Below are 18,169 nucleotides of genomic sequence, written 5' to 3'. Positions count from 1 at the left end.
CTAAAAAAAGAATTGTTCCCTCAAAATAATAATTTGGGCAGGGTTGGAGCTTAGGAGGTCAGGTACGCCCTACAGCAGAAAGCCTTGCCCCCCCCCCCAAATCCTTGACTCAATATAAGTATCATTGTTGACAAATATTAAGAAATCCTAAAAGATTCTTTAGGCTTTATTAATGGCACCTCAGCTAAAAGAACTGCTGTTTTAATATTAACAACAGTAAGAATAAGGAAACTGTTTAAGATATGTTCTTTTGCCCGTGTTCTCATTTGTCACACTTCTAAAGTCGCCCCCTCCCCCATATAAAATGTTTATCTCTGCAATGTCGCAACAGTTTATTATTCTGTGAGCATGAATTCATTTTTCGTGGACAGAAATTAGCTTTTTTTTTAGCACAGTGAACTGAGCCTTTTGTCCACACAAATTAGTATTTTTGTATCAATACCCACTAATAATTTGTAGCATTAAATACTCATTTGTGGCAACAAAAATGCTAATTAAGTGCTCAAAAAAATGCTAATTTGTGGCACACAAAACTTTAATTTGTGTGGCTACAAAACGCTAATAAAATGTTCTTGTGCCCATATAATGTCAAATTGTGGTTACAAAATGCTACATTGTGGTTACAGAATGCTACATTGTGTGCATAATATGGTAATTGTTAATGTGAGGGAACAATTTCTTAAATGTTTTGTACAGGGCTTTCTATTCTTGCTTTTACTTGCAATTGAATTGACCCAAACTTAGGCGTTTTTTTAAGTAACTGAGTTATTGTTATTAAAGGGGTTAGATCCCTGTATTTCCATTTGCTCAATGTTAATAAACACTTGCTAAATAGAACCTCCCACTTTTATTCAGATCTACTCTGTTTTACCTAGATATCAGTAGCGCGCGCCCGTGCGCACGTGTCTGTCAAGTCGGACAAAGCTGCGGTTCTGGGCGTACGAGCGTCAACGGAATCCCGTAGTGCGTCACAAAAGCGCTGTTCTCTCGAAAGGTGCTGTGATTGGCTGCACCATGGAAATCTCCCGCCCACTCATTTGACACGCATGGAAAATGACGTCATGGACAGTGCTACGCTAGAGCAAAAGTATAAGAGAGGCGGGGAGGACCAGAGGAGCCGGACGGAGAACCTGTCAGCTGGGAGACGCTGATCATGAGAGACGGTCGCTCGTAAAGTGGAGAAAATTCACAAAAATACTTTAACGGACTAGACAGGTAAGAAGCATCTTAGTAAATCAATCCTATAGTGTTTATTTGAACTGCTTTATTTTTATTTTTGAACGGAAAACAAATCATCTGACTTTTACAGCTGCACGCACATATGCGGTTTAATGTTTTTTGAAATCGCTTCACGTGTTTAAAAAGTCGATGAAGTCTTCTGAAGTTAGTAGTCTGCTGGTTTAATTTTGCACATGCGTGTTTTGGCAGTGTACTCCAGAGTGAAAGTCAACCCCGCTGCACTTTTCAGGCGTTACTATAATTACTAGGAAATGAGAAATGATAAAGTGGGATTTGATGACTGCTCCAACAAACAAGCACGACTTTCTAGGATTTTCTTATAAATGGAGGTTGACAGGGAAGAAACATGAAAATTCAAGTTAAAAATATTCACTTAAATTACAGAGATACTGTGTCAAAGGGTTGTGATAAACAATACTTTCAATACAAAGATGACAGCAGCAGTAATTATGGTACTCTTGGTTTTTTTATTTGATATATCAGTAAAACATTTGTATAAATTGAAGTTTGAAAAGCCAAATACTGATGCTCCATTGGTAGACACAGGAATTGAATCAGGATCTTAAGGATTGACAATAAGCTGCTCCACTGAGCTGTGTGTATACATTATGTATAACATTTCACTCTGGAGTGGAAGCTTGTTCTTGAAAGCTCATTGAAGACCTAAAATCCAAGCTAACATGTTCATTTCTCTCTCAGTCTCACAGTCATGACTTGCGTACACCCCCGACATGGACGTCAGCCCACTGAGAGCAGTTTCAGCAGCTCTGAGCTTCAGAATGCAGACTTTCTCTCCAGGCTGGCCGTTGACATGAGTGGCTCCCTGGAGCACCACTCTACTCCGTCCCTGCCAAGCATCGGCTCCTTGGTGGGCACACCTACGGGATCTTTTGATGCGTACTCATGCCAGTTCACTACAACCCCTGCCCATGTACCTTCAGCGTCAGGCCAGGAAAGCCCCTTCAAGCTGGACGAGCTCCAAGTTTATGGCTGCTACCCTGGAGCGTTCACTCTGAGTTACCCAGATGAGGCTGTGTCTCCCAGTGGCTCGGATTACTTTGGCAGCCCCGCGTCCGCCTCTTCTCCTTCGACTCCTGGGTTCCAGAGTCAGAATGTGTCTAACTGGGATTCAGCTTTTGGGCCATATTCCCCTGGTCAAGGATACTGGATGACTGAGGACACCTCAGGGCCACATACTCCATCTTTTTTCATGTTTGGCTCAGGTTCTGTGGAGGACATGTCTCATTTGGGTCAGGCACTTTTCCGAGAGCAGGAACCCTTTGCCGCATCTCAACCTCACCCATCTGCGATGCAGTTTCCCGCTATGGGGATGGAACAGGCCCTTTGTCTCGACAGTGCTGAACAGCGGGATGGAAGTCTATCGCCCAAGCTGAAAAGTGGAAGTGAGGGCGGCTGCGCTGTTTGTGGAGACAATGCCTCCTGTCAGCACTATGGGGTCCGCACCTGTGAGGGATGCAAGGGTTTTTTCAAGGTAAGAAAAGACAAACCAGTCCATAGTGGCTTAGTCGCTTCATAGAAACATAGCAATTTAAAAGGTAAAATAACTAATTCCTCTACTGTTTTCTTTTTCACAGCGCACAGTTCAGAAAAATTCCAAGTATGTCTGCCTTGCCAACAAAGACTGCCCTGTGGACAAGAGGAGGAGAAATCGATGCCAGTTCTGTCGCTTCCAGAAGTGTCTGGCAGTGGGAATGGTCAGAGAAGGTATGCAAAGTACAATACCTCATTGTACTATCATATTATTGAAAATAACAACTCTAAAGCTAATGGCAACATTAATATCAAGCATAAATGAAACATGATAGATTCTACATCAAGCTTTAAAATGTTCAATTGGACTGTTCTTTTCCTTAAACAAGAGTCTGCTTTCATAGCAAATATAGAGAAGAGAGATTCAGGGAAGATGAATAATTTGAGACTAACACTTGATGTCACCTTTTTCTACAGTTGTTAGAACGGATAGCCTGAAAGGACGGAGGGGTCGCTTACCATCGAAGCCTAAAGGTGTCAAAGATGCCACTCCCATTGTATCCCCAGTGAGCATGATTGCGTCGCTGGTCAGGGCCCACATTGACTCAAACCCTGCTGTTGGAAATCTGGATTACTCTAAGGTAAGCCAAAGCAGGGTTCCTCTTTTTTTGTAGTTCTGTTTTTGTATACTTTGAATAAAGCTAAACTCCCATTTGTTTTATGTTCTCTTAGTACCTCGAGAAGGAAGTCAGCGCGAACCAGAAGGAAGACGTGAGTGACATAAAGCAGTTTTACGACCTCCTCACGGCTTCTTTAGAGGTTATCAGAAAGTGGGCGAAGGACATCCCAGGTTTCTCTGACTTCTGCTTGGAGGATCAGGAACTGCTGGTGGAATCTGCATTCGTTGAACTCTTTATCCTGCGTCTTGCCTATCGGTGTGTGCCATTCTCCTCTGGTTTCTGTTCTGTTTATCTCTTAATGTTTGAAAAAAAAACAACAACACATACTTTTTTACCATTTATAAAGGTCCAATCCTAAAATGGAGAAGCTCATCTTCTGCAACGGAGCTGTCCTGCATAAAACACAGTGTGTCCGGGGCTTTGGGGAATGGATCGACTCCATCCTGGAGTTTTCTCAAAGCCTTCATCGCATGAAGTTGGATGTCTCCTCCTTCTCCTGCCTTGCAGCCCTGATCCTCATCACAGGTGAGATGTTTGTTGGTCTCAGGCTTCTCTGCACTAACACTAGCTATAGTCAAAAAAGTGTGCACGTGTTTCTTTGTCAGGGACACTAAACAGCATAACCATGAGAGACCGATGTGACAGGTGCATGACAAAGAGCAGCATAACTTCACGTACAGCACAGTAAAGATGGCATAGGAGACCTAAACAGAAACAGAGTGAAGGTTTTATTTTTGACTCAAGGCTTGTAAGGTAACAGCACTTTGAGAGGTTAGCTAAGTGACCTTTGTGTTTGTACAAAAACAGTATACAACAGTGTGCACACAAATGAGATAAACTCAGAGGTGGAAAGTACTTTTATTTGTGTTTATTTTGTAAAATGAGATTTGACAGTGTCTTGCTTTTTTCAACAGATCGACATGGCCTGAAGGAGCCCAAACGGGTGGAGGATTTACAGAACCAGCTCATCACCTGCCTGAAAGACCATGTGACTAGCTGTGGTTCAGAGTCCTTACGGCCCAATTATCTGTCTAGACTTCTCGGCAAGTTGCCCGAGCTCAGGACTCTGTGCACGCAAGGTTTCCAGCGCATCTTTTACCTCAAACTAGAAGATCTGGTTCCTCCCCCACCAATCGTGGAGAAGATCTTTATGGAAACTCTGCCGTTTTGAGTTCCAGATGCAAAGAGACCAACTGTGAAAAAAACATGAGTAGTTTATCTGGATGCCAAAGACAATGGACTTGGTGCTCACACTGCACAATACCTGTAAAACTTTAAGAGTTTTAACAGAATAATAATAATCCTAAGGGATTCTGCAGCGTTAAGGAGAGCACTTCTGAATCACAAAGTGAATGAATAGTTAAATACACACCTAGAGCCACAAATGCTCTTCCTTATTGACTTTCTGGGAAAGTGTGTTGTCTTCAGATGGAAAAAGATTGGCCAGCTCATGGACCAAATAGTGAGTGTTTACATGCAACAATGGGCAAATTATGGAAATACCCCCCATCGTTGCCAGATCTGCTGCTCGAGTATTGAAAAAATCTTCATCAAAGCTCTGTATAACCCTTGTGCTATCCTAGGCACTTTGACATAGGGAGTTGGGTCATCTAGACCCCACTAGACAGTGCGCTGAACTTTTTCCTTCAATGATTTGTGATCTTCACTGGTTTCCATGGATTACATGAAATCGTCTCCACCTTTATCCACCTTTGTCATGGTAGGGAGAACACGTCAATGGTCATCTTGACCCCATAGGATAGCACAAGGGTTAAAGCATTTTTAAAAACTTCCTCTTTGTTGACTGAGCTAGGGCTGCACAGTATCCCTTTATTGACATCAGTATCATTATCTCAACCAATTCACATTTCAGTTCAGTGTCCATTAAGGTTATGCACTGTCTAAAGTGTATGTTACTAACAAATATGAGTGACAGAGTATTAGTTTGAGTTGTTTTTCAGCTCAGACGAAGTAAATTGCATGTTTTCTTGGTGTTGTGCAGCCCTATATATGAGCCAGCAGGAAGCCAGCCATAGGTGAAACCTTCAGAATTGATCACTGGTATCATTCATGTATCATGAATTGTTTTTGAGCAGCTAATATTCTGTTTATTATCCAGTCTTACTCAAAGATCCTGTTTGTGAATGGTTTTTAAAGCTCCAACTGAGCTGTATTCTACAGTGTGGAGAATTGTTGTGGGGTTTTGTTTTTACATACTGAGATGATATTTTGCCATAGTTCAATGTGGAATAAAATAAAAAACATTTTATTTGCAGTGCATTTGTGGTTTTTACACGATAAGCAGAGTGATTTGAGTGTTTTGAAATACAACATTAAGGTTTACTGTGGTTTAAAGACCATCTGTCATTAGTGGTCTTTGTAAACAGACATTGCTCTAATTACAGCCCAAATAAGAGAAATATTGGGATGTTTCTTCCAGGGCCTATATCATGCTTTTCTTAAGCCTTTCAGAGTGAACTATATCCATATATGAGATAATATATTACACCTAAAAGCTCAAAACAAAAGATTTTGCATGATACAGAGCCTTTAAAATTTGAAATGAATTATATATATAAAATGTGTGTTTGCAAATTACATGAGCCAATATTTTATTTATAACAGAACACCTACACAAATGTTTTCACCTCTGCGAAGACAGGACTTGTCTCTGTCTCAGATAGGACGAGCATACTACTGTGGCATTACATCTCTTTTTCTATTATTGACAATTATAAATCGCCGGACTTTAGGATTTGTCTTTCTCGAGATTTGGGTTTGTTGGTTTTTTTTTTTGGGGAAATTTTCATTGAAAGACACACCAGATTCAGTGGGTTAATTGCTCGCCACCTGTGGCCTCACTCACTCTTTTAAACGCCGGTGCCCAGGCACGACTACCACTTTCAACCTTTACCATTGAATGTAGAAGAGAACTGGACTGAGTGACCCCCTAAAATTCCAAACAGGAAGTACCCTCTGGTTCAAAGAACCCAAAATCCCATAGGTTTCTATAGAAAAATAAACAGCTACTCAGTCATACTACTTGTCAAAATAACTAGTCTTGCTCTGTTACCTTTTTTTTAAACATCTTGCTAATCCATTTTTTTTTTCACAATATTTTCTGATGACTGGTTCCAACATGGCGACGTCCATATAGCAAAAAAAGGTAACTGAATTGGCGTCATTTCACTGGAGCAGGAAATAAACCTTTTTCTATGGGTGAAATCACAGTCTCAGTCAAGTTCTCATGTGCACTCATTGACATTTACTGGTGTGTGTTCCTGTGTTGAGGGGGGGGGGGGCACGGTTGGGAGGCTGAATAGAATATTGGCTCATCTAATTTGGAAGTCTTTTTGTTATTAATTTATTCCATCGAACATTTTTCCATTGTTCTTTTTTTCATGAGGCGGAGCAGAGACTCTTGCTGCACCAGCACCTTGGGTCAAGTGCAGCTTCCTCTTTTGGCTGCAGACCAGACCAGCTACAGATCATAACTGCTGAAAAACGATATCCCTCCCAGTTGCATGCTGGTCCCATTTTAGAAGGTGGTGGAATTCCCATTTCTGGTCTCTAATAGCCCAGACCACTACAGTGCAATGCCGCTCCCTCACATGAGCGACACATGTGAATGGCATCACATGAATGCATACCAAACAGTACCCAAACTATTATTCTTTGTTGGAAAATACCACAGTTGATGGTTAAGAAATTTTATTTGCTCACAAGGAGCATGTGGGAGCAGATCCCACACCACAGCGGCCTGCAATCGACAAAGTCAGCAGGAATACAAAGACTTCAAGGGGAAGCAAAAGTGAAACAGGGGCACGTCTCACAGAATGTCATGGAAATTTAAATCCCTGAGAAGTAGAAGTGATTTAAGTTGTTCCACAATCAATTCAGCAATCACAAGACAACTTCAACATGTACATCTAATAAGGATCAGCCACAGGTTACTGCATGAAAGTTTCACTGTAGCTTACTCTGCCATGCAAAGTGTTGTGCTTATATGTGATACTGCCATTTCTGGAACCCTGCTGGGAAGTGAGGCTCCTGCACAGCCAGGAAAGAAATACAAACACAAGGGAACGTGGGCATTCGCTGTCTAGTAGCTGTCTTTTGGGCAGATCTTTGGAGCAGGTGCTGTTTTTAGGGTTTCTTTTTATGGATTCTAAAACGTTTAACTCCCAATGTTTATTTAACATTGTTTTTTTTGTTTTTTTTTAAAGAATATGTATTTGTGTTTCTAAATAAAGCTGTAAACTCTTGTCCCATTTTAGCACCTTCCCAACTGTTGGTCCTTGAAAATGGAGAATCAAACGATGAGAAAAACGAAACGTCAAAAGGACGGTGGTCCTGAAGACCCAGTCATATCAACAAAGCACTCATCACAAAATAATTTAAGATCACTTTGACAATTAAAAAAGCAAAATAAAAAAAACAACTTTAAATTTTAGAAACCAAAACACACAACTTAAAAAATTGAAACCAAAAAAAGAACTTTTTTAGAAAAGTAATTTCCAGAAATAAAAATGAAATAAAATACAACAAGAAACCAGAAAAGGTAGATTCTATGGGGTATCACGTCATCACCCATTTAGTGATGTCCTATAAAATGAACCTTTTCAGATTTCTTATTGTGTTTTATTTTTTAACTTTTCATTTTGATTTCAGGAAATTACTTCTGTTTTGCCAAAAGGTTAAAATTTTGGTTTGTTTCATTTTTTTGTAATTGTGTTTTGATTTCTTAACTGTATTGTTGTTTTTTTATTATTTGTTTTCCTGTTTTTGTGTCGAGTGATTTGTTAGTGAGATTTGCACTTTAGGGCCACCGTAGTGAAAGATCAGGAAAACGAGGGGAATGGGGGGTGACAAATGCTAGCGCTGCACACCAAGATGTCAAGACAGTACACAACTGCTCAGATATATGTAGTCTTCTACAATGTTTCTGTTCCACGTGTGAGAGAAATCAGCAGTGATCCTGTTAGTTTAACATGGATTAAAACAGATTTCTAATTTACTGAGTTTTTTGTTTTCAAACTTTACCTTGCTAAAACATACAATCCTTGTTTTATGCAAAAAGTCGTCTTTTAAATTTCTAGTTTGACTACTTTTGCCGTACTTCATGATAGACCTTTGCCTTCAACACAGAACAGGGCACTATTAGCTCTCATATGATTGCACAAAAGCAATTGCACAACTTTTACATTTGCCCCGTGAGTCAAGGGTCAAGGTGTAGTGCTGAAAATAATACGTAAAGAAATAAGATACTACTGCAACACTGTTAAACGGCATCATAAGTCGCAGCTAGCTACTACATAATGTAAGAGGTGAGTGTTTACAGCTTACAAGTCGCTGCCTTTCAATTGTGGTAATCTCCATCACTTCACTTTCAGACACTCAAAGATTAACATTACCTAAAAGTGTCACAGCATGAATATTTAAAGATAGTGGAATTACAGCCTGACATAAAACAAGCAGTAAAAACACAAAATAAATTAGCTGTTACCACAGGCCTGTCACTGCACCCATCATGGCCCACAACTTCTAGTCTCTCTCTTGACCTACTGAAGTTGAAACGTTGCTGCTAATTCAGTAATTGAACATGCCCGTCTGAAGATTTCACATCTCTGTGTACGTGAGGCTTATGCAACAAGAGGATCTTGACAGTTTGCATCAGTAATTCAGTCACCCTGATTACCGAGCATCCACCGAAGGATATGGTGTGAAAGACGTTCGCTTCTGATCATGCTATCATCTTGCTGCAGTCGGGGGAAAATGGAAACAACACAAGGAGTCCCTGTTAGAAATGCTGGCGCTGACAGAAGATCACAGGCTTCACACAGCCTAGAGGGATTAGAAGGCCAGCTTCACAGCCCAAACTGTCCTCTCCACATTGTGGAGGATTTATATGAAATAAGAAGAGCCTGCCGCAGTATTGGAGTGGTTGAGAGGCTTTGGTTTCAGAGGCGTGCCTAAAGCTTGTTTGCAGAGTGTCTTTCAGGTCAGGTGTTGAAGTTCAGGGTCACATCGGACCAGCAGCATGAACTCTCCACACTGAGGTCTTTGAACAAAAGTTGTGTCAAGATCTACAGTCATTTTTAACAATGTCACGAATAAAAAAAGGAGTCTCAATATCACCAAGTGTTCATCATTTACAGAATGAGTTGTTCTTGTCACTCCAACAGAGTTCAACAGCTCAGTTTGCAGAGTAGACACCTAATCTTCTTCTTCCACTTTCGGCTTTTCCCATCAGGGGTCGCCACAGCGAACAAGTCGCATGGTAAATTTGGCAATGTTTTACGCCGGATGCCCTTCCTGACGCAACCTTCTCAAAGCAACCGGGCTTGGGACCGGCAGAGGAAGAGAAGGGAACAGGGAGCAGCCCGGAGTCGAACCCTGGTTTCACGGATGGAAGGCGCCGCAAACCAGCACGAGCTAAACTGGCTCCCAGAGTTCAACAGCTCAGTTTGCAGAGTAGACACCTAATGGATTTAGAAATCTAGTCATGAAGGAAAGGACTTGTCAAAGATCAAATTTAGCTTTAGGATGAAGATTAGGAAGGTCCTGGCAGAAAAATCCACGTCACAGATTTCAACTGACTTCAAACTAGCTTCTCCAACTTGACGATGAGTTCACTGTGCCCCAATAGGCTTTTCTATGAGATGTTTCCAAAACCTTGTTAAACGATGTTACATAGAATGGGAAGAGTTCTGAAAGTCCCACTCTGATCATCTTTTGATCTAAAGTGCTCTCAGTGGTCTTTCAAGTATGATTGTCATTTTTTGAAAAAAATTGAAAAAAATCTGTGTTTTCTAGGACATAATTTCTGTAGAGTGGAAGTAGTCCATCAGAAATTTGCGTCTGAGTTGTGGGTGGAACTAGAACGGAGTAAGCCCAACCCCATTTCCTATCATCCATTTGTGCACACACTCTCCTGCTAGCTTACAGCCCCTCACAACCTCAATCTAATATTTCTGGTGGAACAAAAGGGCAAGCAATATTGGAGCCATCCAGCTCCAGTTTTGAGCCAGAAACCACCTCAGAAAAGAACAACAAAGACGTTAATGGATCTAGTCGACTACAAGTGGATGCATCAGAATGAAGCGGAGCAGAGAGATGCGAGCGGAGCAGAGAGATGCGACTCTCGCAGCGGATTTTCTACGTAACACCCACAAACTTTATCCAAGAGTATTTTTTCGTCTGCTGATTCACAACGATTTGAAGACAGAAATACTCAGAAATGCCATTTCAAGCTTAATTGTCTTTATACATGTCCTTTATCATGAGAAAAATGCTGCTAGAACATGTTAAAAACAGCAAAAACAGCACTTTCATCTGAGGGATTCTTGAAAGAAAAAAAGTGTTCAGGAATGTTTCATGAGATTATTCTACTATCACTAGTGAGATGAATAGGCAATAGTCCAGGATGTTTTCATTTAATATCTTATTTTAAAATGAAAAGTTCTGCATACAGTCCTACCTTCAGCAGAAAAAAGTCCAACTGCTCTATTTGCAGAGAGGAAGCGTGATGAGGGCGCTCAGTTATCAGCTACACATACACAACACCTAAATTTCAAGGTTCGCAGTCATTTGTGGTATTTTGTGGAGTTGTACAATTTTACTTTAGTAACAGGAATTAATTGGGACTCGATCTGCATGACATAGTCGTTTTTGTGACGTTGCGCTGAAACATGGCCGGGCTTTTTGGAGCTTGTATCGGGATCAAGAGGTCAAGGAAAAGTAGTGACTAGGTAAATAACTGTGATGCAAAAGTGACGTGGTGCAAAAGTCTTTAGATAAACAGAGAAGAATCTATTCTCTTGCAGTAGATGCCTTTGAAGTAACTTTGTGTTAAATCAAATAGAAATGGATTGTGGAGGTTAACCTGATGTGTTCGTGTACAAGTTCTGTAGGGAAGTCTGAAAGTGGAGCTGCACTGTTTTTGGTGCATACATTTTCAGGCTTTGAAATCTCAACTATGATACAACTGTGCAGACTTTTTTTAAACCTCCTCCTACAGATGAAATCCTATTTTTCTTCCTGTCCAGGTAACTTTAAAAGAGAAAACTATGGAGGAAAAGGGGAAAAAAAAGACTGTTCATGGGCTCCAGTTTTAGACACAACTAATGCCGGCGCTTTGTAATGCGGGCAAGTCTATTTACACACAATAATGTATTTGTATTTAGAACAAGGGAATGGGTTTCTCCTGTGAACACCACTATGCAGCTCTTCTCTTCACTCTGAACACAGCCAGTCCTGCCAGTGTATTTTAATGACCTGTGAGGAACAAGATGTGACAAGACTATCCAGTTTCATTTTACACTCCTGTACGCTGGGAGAGTGAATATAGATTTGGTTTTAGGTTTCAGCCCTGAATTAAAAGGGTTTCAATCAATGTTTAGTTACTGTCTGATGCACAAAGGAAAGCCAGCACACGGGACACCTGTAAATTGTGGATGAACGTGAAACACTAAGGAATGCTGGACAGGAGTGAAATGGATGTTTTTTACTTAAACGTCATTAATTCTTTTTTAATGCAGAAGCTTAACGTTTTCCCTTTTTTACCAACCTTAAGGTTGTTATAAGAAAACACGTAATCAAATACGTTCCCAGCTGCGTGCATCATAACATGCCTCCAATGGGAATACTGCACGTCAGAGGGGACAGACACGTTTAAGGTCCAAGTAACAACATACAAACCCTTCTATTGCAGCATTAGGTCCATCAATGAGGATGTGGAAGCTCCTTGAAAGAGATTAGAGTCCTAGATAGGCCCGGGCTCCTAGAGGTTCCCACTGCTGAGAAGCCATAGCTCATCCTTCGAGGTGAGACATTATGTACACTTCTAATAATAGCTGTAGCCAAAATAGACAGTCATCACATGAAATCAATAATGCCACTTTGATATAACAGAGTGAGTTGGCAGGCTGTGCCCACACTTGAATTACACTGACATTACCCCCCACCTCCCTCACTCCCACCCAGAGTCCAGTCCTGAACAGCTGCTTACAGTGAAGAAGGTCTTATGGAGATGAACTTCCACTCCAGCACATCGTCACCCCATTCTTTTTTTGTTTATTTTTTTTTTCCAGAAAAGGAAGAATTTTAAACGAAATAAACTCTAAAGTGACCAAACACCTGGAAGTAGGCAGCCTTGTTAAAAACTCTTTAATTAGAAAATTGGTGAGTGGCGCCACCCTGTGGTCAGCTCTATGTGAAGGCTCCGGATTTGACAAAACATTTATTCTGATTTATTTTATTATTATCCACATCTGTGGTCATATCTACTGCATCCATCACGGCATTGTTTTTTTCATCAAGTCTTTTGTTTTCACAGTGCAGGAATTTTTATTTTAATAATCATATTAAAATGTGTGTACTTTTTCTTAATTTAGTTTGTTACTGTGGACAATTTTTCGCTGTTTTGTTTCATAACTGCCTAAGTACTCTGAAAATCTTCTTAAAGATCCACTCAGATGAAAACTGTTAACATGTTCTTGTAGGCTTTTCCTGATGGCTGACATATATAAAGTAAATTAAGATCAAATTAAATGTATAACAGCAGCATTGGTTGACAACCACAGATATGAACAAGATTGTTGGTAAAAAAAAAAAAGCATACAAATTGATCGAGAAGTAGATAATTGGTTTCTTGCAAACTATGTCAGTTTCTGTTTTTTACTCATTGTCTTTTAATGTGCACTGTGGACAACAAACTGGATTATAAGGCAGATTTTCTATTTTTTTAACATATTCAAGGATTTAAAGTGCATCTTATGGTTTGACAAACACAGTAAGTCATTGGGTCAGATTAAATCTTAGTATGTTTGTCCATTTTTGGCTTAGATGCACCACAAACAGTAAAAATGTTTTAGACTTACTGCTGACATTACACTAAACTACATTTACTGCATTAAGATGATCCAATGTGACAAGGTGTCTTATTTTGAAAGATAGTCATTAGACCCCAGTCAAAAATAATAATCCAGTCCATATTTTGTAAAGTCAATTTTCTCTTTTTTAACACCAAAGAGAGCAATAGTTTATATTTATATTAGTAACAATAACTATTGTCTTATTTTCCTAAAGATATAGTGGCTTCTATTGGGTTGTGGTCAGTGATACGTAAACTCAAACGGCCCAAAGTGTTAAAGGTTACACATCCCTGGTCTAAGTCGTTGTTCTTGATGATTCAGACGTGCATATTCTTTGATGTGAGATGTTCAACTAGTTTTACTTCATTTATACAATCTGCTTTTGATTCATTTCTTTGCCTGTACCGTTACAATGCATGTATGTAATTGTTGACAATTTATTGCAAAGTTTTTTTTATTCCCTTGCTTTATATTTTCTCTAAAGTGTAAAAAATACTATATTTTGGCCTCAGTTAACACAGAGACTATCTCATTGCCACATTTGCGCAGACCTATTTAGATTATTGTAATTACTATTTTCATAGGCTGTTTGCACTGTGGGTTAGGAGGAAAGAAATTTCCTCTATCCTAAATATCTTGTGTAGTATATTTGACAAATAAAGCTGAATTGAGTTGATACACAACATGTGTTATGCGGGGGGAAATACAGAGCTAGTCTTTTCGATAGTTAATCTTTGAAAAAAACAAAGTGAGCATTACCACTCTGTGGGGAAAAAAATATGGAAAAGGAGATACAGTTAATGGTTTTTGATTACCATAATTAAAAGATTATTCCACCCAAACATTCTAGTTTAAAACTAGCTTTTAGTGACAACCATCCAACTTTAACATTTGCAACCCCTAATTAAACAATTCAAATCTATGTAATGAAGAAATCTTTTTCTGCTTCGAATTGTTACGTTTATTTTGCGTTGTGCATAAACAGGGCTGTAAAAAATAAAATAAAATAACACTTGCATCATTACTTCAACAACAGTACCAATTTGACAAAAAAACAGTAAAAATTGGTTTAAAAAAATAAAATATATATATAAAAATAAAAACCTGCTGCATTTTGACCACTGCATTCAGCACTTATTTGTTCAAACATTTGCAATAAAGCCTTTTAAGCATCCAACAACAAAGCAATACAGAGATATAAAAGACAATAATAAAGGCTCGTCTGCATTCAGGTCACATCTAGTATAAAAGATGCTTTGAAAAATTGACCAACAAAAGTAAAAGAAAAAGTTCAATAGAATGCTGAACCCAAACTTAAAATGTATTTTAATTAAAACTTTTTATAACCGAGGTTAAAGAATGCATGGTTATAAAAAGGTCTGCATTAATAACCATTACTGTCTAAAAGATGCCCAGGGGAGGCCATTGGGTGCTTCAAAACGTGGAGGAAGATTGTTGATGGGCCTAACAGGAAAAAAGAAAAAACTGTTTAGGGGAAAATGTGAATACAATATGTTTCAAGGCAGGAGGAAGTAGAACTCTCACTGTTCATTCAGCTGGGGGTTAGCGCCCCACACAAATGGAACAGCATGGTCTTCTGCTTCTGCAGGAAGGACATTAGTTCAACATGAATGTCTTTGTTTCTGAAGAGGATAAGGGCTAAACATTCACATTAAAGTTTAAATGCTATTGTCAATAACAAATAAAATAAAAATCAGCAGCTTTTCTGCAAATATAAGCAACGTAAGAAGCAATACAAAGACTGTCCAGTTCAAGAAGTGAAAAAAAATGTTGATAATCGTACCCATGTCCCAGTCCTCAGTCTTGCATGAATTTTCCCGTGCAACAACAGGAACATACCATGCACAGTTTTTATCTTTGCCTTCAGCTGTTCAAAGAAAATGAAGGTGATCAGACTAAAGCTGTGGAAACTCAATGTGCAAGTCAAACATGATCAATCTCACATTTTGTAGGGTCTGCACGATTCTCACAGATCTCAACATGGTGAGCCAGCTCTTGTTTGGGAATCAGGTGGCGAGCATTAAAAGGACATGCTTTCAGCTCCTCGGCCAACTTCGGGTGATTCTGGATAAAAGAGAAAAGACATTTCTGCAAGCAGCTGTGGTTGTGGTACAACAGGACAACTGTGGGAAAAAAAAAAAAAAAATTCTGCCTTGTAGGAGGCAAGTTCAGAATCTAATTGTTGGTATAGTCAATGAATCCATTACCTTTCATTCTAAAGCACTTTCCATGTATGGTAATCAAAAAGGGGCTTTACATGAACCAAGTGCAAAAAAAGGCAAACACAGGATGTAAAATAAAGATCTTATAAATGGAAGAAACAATGAGAGAAATGAAAGAATTTAAACTTTGAAATCTGTTTTTTTCATTTAAATTAAAACAGAGCAAACTGTTGAGATGTAATCCATCCATCTCCCTCCGCTCATCAGGGACGGGGTCACGGGGGCAGCAGTCTAAGCAGAGATGGCCAGACTTCCCTCTCCCCGGCCACTTCCTCGCATTGGGTAGCGACAGACTTGTGTGAACACCATATGCTAGAAGCGCGTTTGAAAATACCCATTAAGCGATTTCTCGAACGCGCCACACATGGCCGCTGTGTATGCAGCGTCAGGCACTGTTGAGCAATTGGCGGGTACCAAAGATCGCATTGGTGGTTGTTTTCCCAACATGCTTTGGCATGATTCAGCTTGCTTGACACACCTGATTAATGTAATCAGCAATAAGTAAGCCGATGAGATCTGGAAAGCCTGGAGTCACAGCAGCCTTTGAGGCCTGAAATAGCTCATCACATGTTCTTGAGCAGTGGCATGTGTGCATTGTCAATAGAACCAATGACTGTGAAAACAATGGACAAATCAAAATCCCTCCCCTTTGCTTCCCGATAAGGGCGCTGCCATGTTGAAACCAATTGACAGTGATTGTTCCGAGTCGCTCTAAATCATCGTATCTATGGCAATGGCGACAGTGGCCGTCATTGATACAATGACTCAGAGCGACTTGGACCAACTACCTTCGACTGGTTTCAACATCCCATTTTGGAACACGAGAAGAGAGGGGTTAAGCTGTCCAATGTTTTTACAGTCAATGACTAAAACTGAGATTTACAAGATCATCAACTCACCTTCCTGCATTTAAGAATGTGATATGGAAACCTGCAGTGGCGGATCTGGTGGTTTTTGTCAAAAGGACACTGCACGATTTCGTCTGGGTCACCGTTTTCTGTGTCATTAAAGAAAAGGGAAGTTATTATTTGTTAACAAAACAAAAAGTATAAAAAAACGTTTTACCTTTTGCCTCCAAAAGCTGCTCTTTCCCATCTTCATCATGGCTCATCCTGCATGGACTGGTAGATGATCCAAATCTGATCCTGGTCTCCATTTGTTGCTGAGACTTGCACTGGATTCAAGATACTGAGCCAATTTGAATGATGCCAAAACACTAAAATGTTATTTAACATCATTACGTTTTGTAAAATAAAAAGTTTGGAATGGAACAACAAGGAATCCAGCAAAACGTTTCCCAGAAGGACTCAGTCAGTCAGAAGTTTTTTAAACACCTGATTAACACGCTTTAATTAAACACATGGTCTGCAACTGGACTAAACAAGACTTCAACTATCGCGCACACACTTACTAATTACGATTTTACAGCACTGTTAACGAAGCCTTCTCATCACTCATTAAGTAAAAACGGTGATTCGTTAATCGTTCGCTGGCAATTTTGCGAGCGAGAGCCTGAAAATAACCGAATTTAAACATCACCAAACATTAACATAATTACAACTGTGATGTATATTAAAAGGCTTGTAGTGTTTTAAAAATAAAAGTTAAAAATTCTGAAAGTGAAGATTCTTACCCCCTTAAAAAACGTCACCTTTGCCCTAACAGAGACCTCACCGAGAAAATCCGATTGTTTGAAATTGTTGACGGCTCCTAACTTTTTATCCTTGCACGAAATCACGCGAGACTATGACGTCAAATAGTCGTAAAAATTCTGAATTGAGTTGACTTCAGTCTTACTCCAAACTATTTATTTTCTAAACTCGGTGGCCTCCGTTTTCTTATTCAATCTAATTCTAACATTCAATAGTTGCCCATCAAATTAGCCAATTTTCACAAGCAAATGCTTCTGGCTTGGTCCCTAATGTATAAACATTCATTTTCCTCCTCACAACTTTCATATCTGGAATAATACTAATATTTTATGCAAAAATAAATCTTTATTCTTCCTTCAATGGTTTAAAATAATATACTATATGTAAATCAACTTTTTGACTCAAGAGGGTGTTTAATGTCCTACAATCAATTTTTAACCACTTGTATTTTCCAGTTCCCCCAAAAGAATTTGCAATAGTCATGGATGCTATTCCTGAAGGAATTGTAATGTTATTTAAGGGTCTTGCGCACCCTGTACCCTCACGTTCAGTCTCTTTTTTTTAAACCAATATTGATAAGACCTGCTTTACTACGAGAACTTCAACAAAAAATAAAAAAAATAAGATCCTTGTTTCAGAAAGATATTGCAGTTGTACCCTTTGTGATCCACTATTGGAGAAAATTTGCCCCAGATATTGAATGGAAGAAAGTTTGGTCTCTATCCTCGAAATATTTTATTTCAAATAAACCCCGAGATGTTTGCTTTAAACTTCTTCACAGATGCTACCCAGCCAAATCCTCATTACACATAGACACTGATAAAAACTGCTCCTTTTCTAAATTAGACACTGAAACAATCATAAATCTATTCTGGAAATGCCCCCAAACAGCAACTTTTTGGAAAGACTTCACCTCTTTTGTTCAATGTAAAATTTATAAAACATTTGATCTGATATACAAAGATATATTATTTGGGTTTTATAAGGTT

General features: G+C 39.3%; 2 protein-coding genes across 4 annotated transcripts; one reads left to right on the top strand and one right to left on the bottom strand.

Annotated features, from left to right (window-relative positions):
- Positions 1-1,102: 1,102 nt before the first annotated feature.
- nr4a1 (nuclear receptor subfamily 4 group A member 1) lies at positions 1,103-5,685 on the top strand. 2 transcript variants are annotated; one of them, XM_004070882.4, is made up of 7 exons: positions 1,103-1,215; positions 1,939-2,731; positions 2,835-2,964; positions 3,208-3,371; positions 3,463-3,665; positions 3,757-3,935; positions 4,325-4,581. In XM_004070882.4, exons 2-7 carry the CDS (start codon positions 1,949-1,951, stop codon positions 4,579-4,581), a joined length of 1,716 nt encoding a protein of 571 aa, XP_004070930.1. In that variant the 5' UTR covers positions 1,103-1,215; positions 1,939-1,948. The 2 variants fall into 2 exon arrangements, with proteins under 2 accessions (XP_004070930.1, XP_020560521.1); XM_020704862.1 differs by lacking the exon at positions 1,103-1,215 and having other exon boundaries at positions 1,949-2,731; positions 4,325-5,685.
- Positions 5,686-14,222: 8,537 nt separating this feature from the next.
- LOC101175159 (gametocyte-specific factor 1) lies at positions 14,223-17,267 on the bottom strand. Of its 2 annotated transcripts, none has more exons than XM_004070881.4 (7): positions 17,162-17,267; positions 16,594-16,702; positions 16,428-16,525; positions 15,250-15,370; positions 15,090-15,173; positions 14,831-14,888; positions 14,223-14,749 (listed from the first exon to the last, which is right to left on the bottom strand). In XM_004070881.4, exons 2-7 carry the CDS (start codon positions 16,682-16,684, stop codon positions 14,680-14,682), a joined length of 522 nt encoding a protein of 173 aa, XP_004070929.1. In that variant the 5' UTR covers positions 16,685-16,702; positions 17,162-17,267; the 3' UTR covers positions 14,223-14,679. The 2 variants fall into 2 exon arrangements, with proteins under 2 accessions (XP_004070929.1, XP_020560520.1); XM_020704861.2 differs by having other exon boundaries at positions 16,594-16,716; positions 17,162-17,254.
- Between the last annotated feature and the right edge of the window lie 902 nt (positions 17,268-18,169).

This window comes from Oryzias latipes, chromosome 7, assembly GCF_002234675.1.
Source record: "Oryzias latipes chromosome 7, ASM223467v1".
Lineage (NCBI taxonomy): Eukaryota > Metazoa > Chordata > Actinopteri > Beloniformes > Adrianichthyidae > Oryzias > Oryzias latipes.
Note: the sequence above shows the minus strand (reverse complement) of the source record. Positions and strands in the feature narration are given on the sequence as shown.

Bases quoted from the DNA above. Each gene is read 5' to 3' on its own strand.
- nr4a1 (XM_020704862.1), top strand. From the start codon at position 1,949: ATGACTTGCGTACACCCCCGACATGGACGTCAGCCCACTGAGAGCAGT. The intron at 2,732-2,834 runs GTAAGAAAAGAC...TCTTTTTCACAG, and splicing joins GATGCAAGGGTTTTTTCAAG to CGCACAGTTCAGAAAAATTC. The intron at 2,965-3,207 runs GTATGCAAAGTA...CTTTTTCTACAG, and splicing joins AGTGGGAATGGTCAGAGAAG to TTGTTAGAACGGATAGCCTG.
- LOC101175159 (XM_004070881.4), bottom strand. From the start codon at position 16,684: ATGGAGACCAGGATCAGATTTGGATCATCTACCAGTCCATGCAGGATG. The intron at 16,526-16,593 runs GTAAAACGTTTT...TTAATGACACAG, and splicing joins GCAGCTTTTGGAGGCAAAAG to AAAACGGTGACCCAGACGAA. The intron at 15,174-15,249 runs GTGAGATTGATC...TTCTTTGAACAG, and splicing joins TCGTGCAGACCCTACAAAAT to CTGAAGGCAAAGATAAAAAC.